The sequence below is a fragment of the Micropterus dolomieu genome, linkage group LG09 (genome assembly GCF_021292245.1).
Source record: "Micropterus dolomieu isolate WLL.071019.BEF.003 ecotype Adirondacks linkage group LG09, ASM2129224v1, whole genome shotgun sequence".
NCBI classification, from domain to species: domain Eukaryota; kingdom Metazoa; phylum Chordata; class Actinopteri; order Centrarchiformes; family Centrarchidae; genus Micropterus; species Micropterus dolomieu.
This window is the reverse complement of record NC_060158.1, coordinates 154,157-157,526: the sequence shown is the minus strand read 5'-3', so window position 1 is coordinate 157,526 and position 3,370 is coordinate 154,157. Positions and strand designations below refer to the sequence as shown.

Genomic DNA, 3,370 nt, shown 5'->3' with positions numbered 1-3,370 from the left:
GAACTACACACAGGCATTGACATCACATAGCAGTGTTAGAGGCAAGAGAAGCACCCAAAGAGGCTGGGATGCTTGGATAATTTTAATAACTCCTCTTGTACGTTTGTGCCCAACAATACAGCTCCAGATGGTTCGGTGACCCCAGTGCTGGAAGGAATGCGTTCGCTACGAGAAGAACTTGCAGAGAACTCTGAAGTGGACACTAATATGTTTGACTGGTCTGATTCTGTATTTGCTAAATAAAAAGCCTTAGTGATGCCCATACTAGCAGGCCTAATGATTGCTGTAGCGCTGTTACCTCTCTGTGGATGTTGCATTATTCCATGTGCCAGAGGTTTGACTGTAAGAGCTATTGATAAATGTGTGTCTATTCAAATGATCACACTCCATGAACAAGTGAACATGCCATTGTTGCAGCAGCAGAACTGTGATGAAAGGAAGGACCCAGATTCGTTGTCTTTGTTAAACTGGTGTAGATTACATCATGATGCCTTTCTATGACCTGATGATCTTTTTGTAATGCTGTATATTCTTGAGTGATCAAAGAATGCTCACAAGGGAGGAGTATGTGATGGAAATTTGATATTTGTGTTTACTGTTTCACCCTGCATGCTTCATCAGAATAGACCAATGTGTCACTGTGTGGTATATGCAACACTGACATAAAATCTATGGTTTGAATATCTGAGATAAGAACCATCTCATGTTGAAAGTACTTCACATTTCGTTTTTAATCCTTGAAACGTATTGAGTAATGTAGATTTGTACAAACTACATTTTAAATGAATTCATGAAAACACCCGCTTTCATTCTTTCATTCACACCTTGTTTATACCTGCATTTAGAAAGTTCTCTTAATGCAGCTATAAAGAGAAACTTTACAGTGTCTCTGCTGAACAGAGACTCTGTAAGGTGAGACTCAAGGAGAAGAAGAAATGACCTCAGATATAATCCTGCACTGATAAAATGAAGGAAAATGCATCTTTGTTGGTAAAAGATAAAACTATCATGAAATATTATTTAATTTGAAATAACTTTTTTTATTTTCTTACAGTGTTAACAGCATGAGCATTATTGCATCAATGAAGCTTCACTACTTAAAGTTGAATATTGTTAATATGATCTGATGACAGAGTAACAGAGTACAGTCACTACAACAGAAATGAAAAATACAGATTTGATGAACTGGTCTTTATTGTGTAGAAATAATCAAAATTACATCAAGTAAACAAACTTTAACCATGAAACATGTGATTAGAGATTGACTGAGTGAAAGAAAGAGACACAGACACAGAGAGAGTTACAGAGTTACAGAAAGCAGATTAAAACCAGTAGCAGAGTCCGAGTGAGTCAGGTCAGGACTGGGAACACTGGTCTCTCCTCAGCGTCTCTGAGACCAGAGCCTGGGAGCCCTGGGTGGCCTCACAGGTCACAGAGCCCACCTTCCTCCACTGGTCTGCAGGGAGCCTCAGGGTGCTGCTCCAGCTGTAGCGGCCATCCTTCTCCAGCACCCCGGGGCTCCTGCTCTCCTCCCAGCTGCTGCTGCTGCTGCTGCCGTCCACCTTCCAGGCCAGACTCCAGTCTGAGGGGAAGCCCTTGTTGGCCAGGCACATGAGCGTGGCCTTCCCCTGCTGCAGCTCCTCACTGGAGGGGGGCAGCACCATCAGGGTGGGGACGACTCGACCCACTGCAGGCAGAGAGAGAGAGAGAGAGAGAGAGAGAGAGAGAGAGAAGACGTTTTTGAGAAACTGAATTTGGATGATTGTTTTTGTCTGTGTTTTACTGATCAATAATAAAGACCATAACAATGCACAGTAGCTTTATAGTACATTACAAATGAAAGTTGAAGATTGCCAGATGTTGAGACGTATCGAAAAACAAGTTTCTCTTCCCTCTCTGAGCTCAGTAACCATGGTAACAGACAGGCATCACTGCTGAACCATGACAACAGACAGGTTTCAGTACTAAAGATAAAAAATTAAAACTGACATTTTGTTCCTCTGATGTATTCATGTTCAATGAGCAAACTACACATTTATGAGGCTTAAAGTAAAAAATATACATGAACTAATATGAAACATTTCAGGTGTATATTCTTTTACAGTTCTGTTCACTTTAAGATTTCTTGTGCAAAACAGAAAAGATTTTAAAGTGTGTATTTGATTTGTTCATTCATAATGTGCTTTAAAAAATTAAATCAAACTTACTAATCTAAACCAAGCATTTTGGTGAAATATAACAGTGATGTTTTAAAGAATAATTTGTTATGTACAATCTGTGAAAATTGAATAGCCTTGAGAAAGACCAAGTAAAACCTTTGAAAAATGCTCTGCTCGGTACATGGGTTGAATTTTTTTTCAGACAGAATACTTATTAGGAAACATGACATTTTGAAACTGCATTATTAAAGGAGTCAAATGTACTTACAGTTAACCTCCAGTCTGGTTCCTCCACCGAACGTGTACCACAGTGATACAAACTCGTTGAGCCGCCGTACATAAACCTCTCAAGGTAGAGAGAGACGGCTCTCTGACTTTGACACAAACAAACTCAACAAACACATTCACTGTTATGAAGTAAAAAGCTGAACTATACAAATTAAAAAGTAAAAATTTCACACTTTACCGAATTTTTAAAGGTCAAAATATATTCTGACTCATAGTAAAATAAGGCAAAAGAGAAAATGTACAGGAAATGAACTTTACATTGAGCTAAATGAAAATACAAAAATGATCAGAGATACATATTAATGAAAAACTTACACGTTCATTACTGATAAAATAAACAAAAATCCCAGTGTTGAAATTTCAGTGTAACACTGATGTAAATTTCATTGTTAGTGAATTTAGTGAAATTTATACAACAGAGGACATTCTGAAATCTTTTTAATCTACAGCCAAATCCATATAAAAAAGAGAATTAATATAGCAATCCAGTACTCTGATAAACTGATTGATCCATTGATAAACAGCATCATCAGAGTAATCCAAGTCCCTGGTCAGTCAGTCAGAGCATTTCCATAGAGAGCCACTTTGCATCAGCAGCACCATGCTCCAGTGCTCTGGGAGAGTTTATAGTCCTGAGAGTTGAACACTGGATGACTGACAGCTGTCCTTCATGACAACAGAAGCCACAGAAATCCTCCTCATCAAAAACATGACTTTGATCTGCGTCCTCATCTGGACTCTCCTCTGCTGCTGCTTCACAGGTAAAGTCCAGAGAATCAAACTCCTCTCCTCTATGAACATCCGTCCCTCTGAAATGAAGCCCACAAAACCATGACGCTGCTTTATGTTTTTGTCTCTGTATCCTCAGAGTCCAGAGGCCAGGTCACAGTGACTCAGCCTGGAGCAGTGAGCTCTGCTCTGGG

At 39.3% G+C, this 3,370-nt stretch overlaps 2 gene segments (V, D, J or C); both read right to left on the bottom strand.

Moving 5' to 3' along the window:
- The window catches only part of LOC123976150, a 147,472-nt gene that overhangs the window by 38,835 nt on the left and 105,267 nt on the right, over positions 1–3,370 (bottom strand).
- Positions 1,177–1,948, bottom strand: LOC123976144. The segment is given in 2 exon segments: positions 1,177–1,687; positions 1,835–1,948. Coding segments are annotated over 2 exon segments (411 nt in total).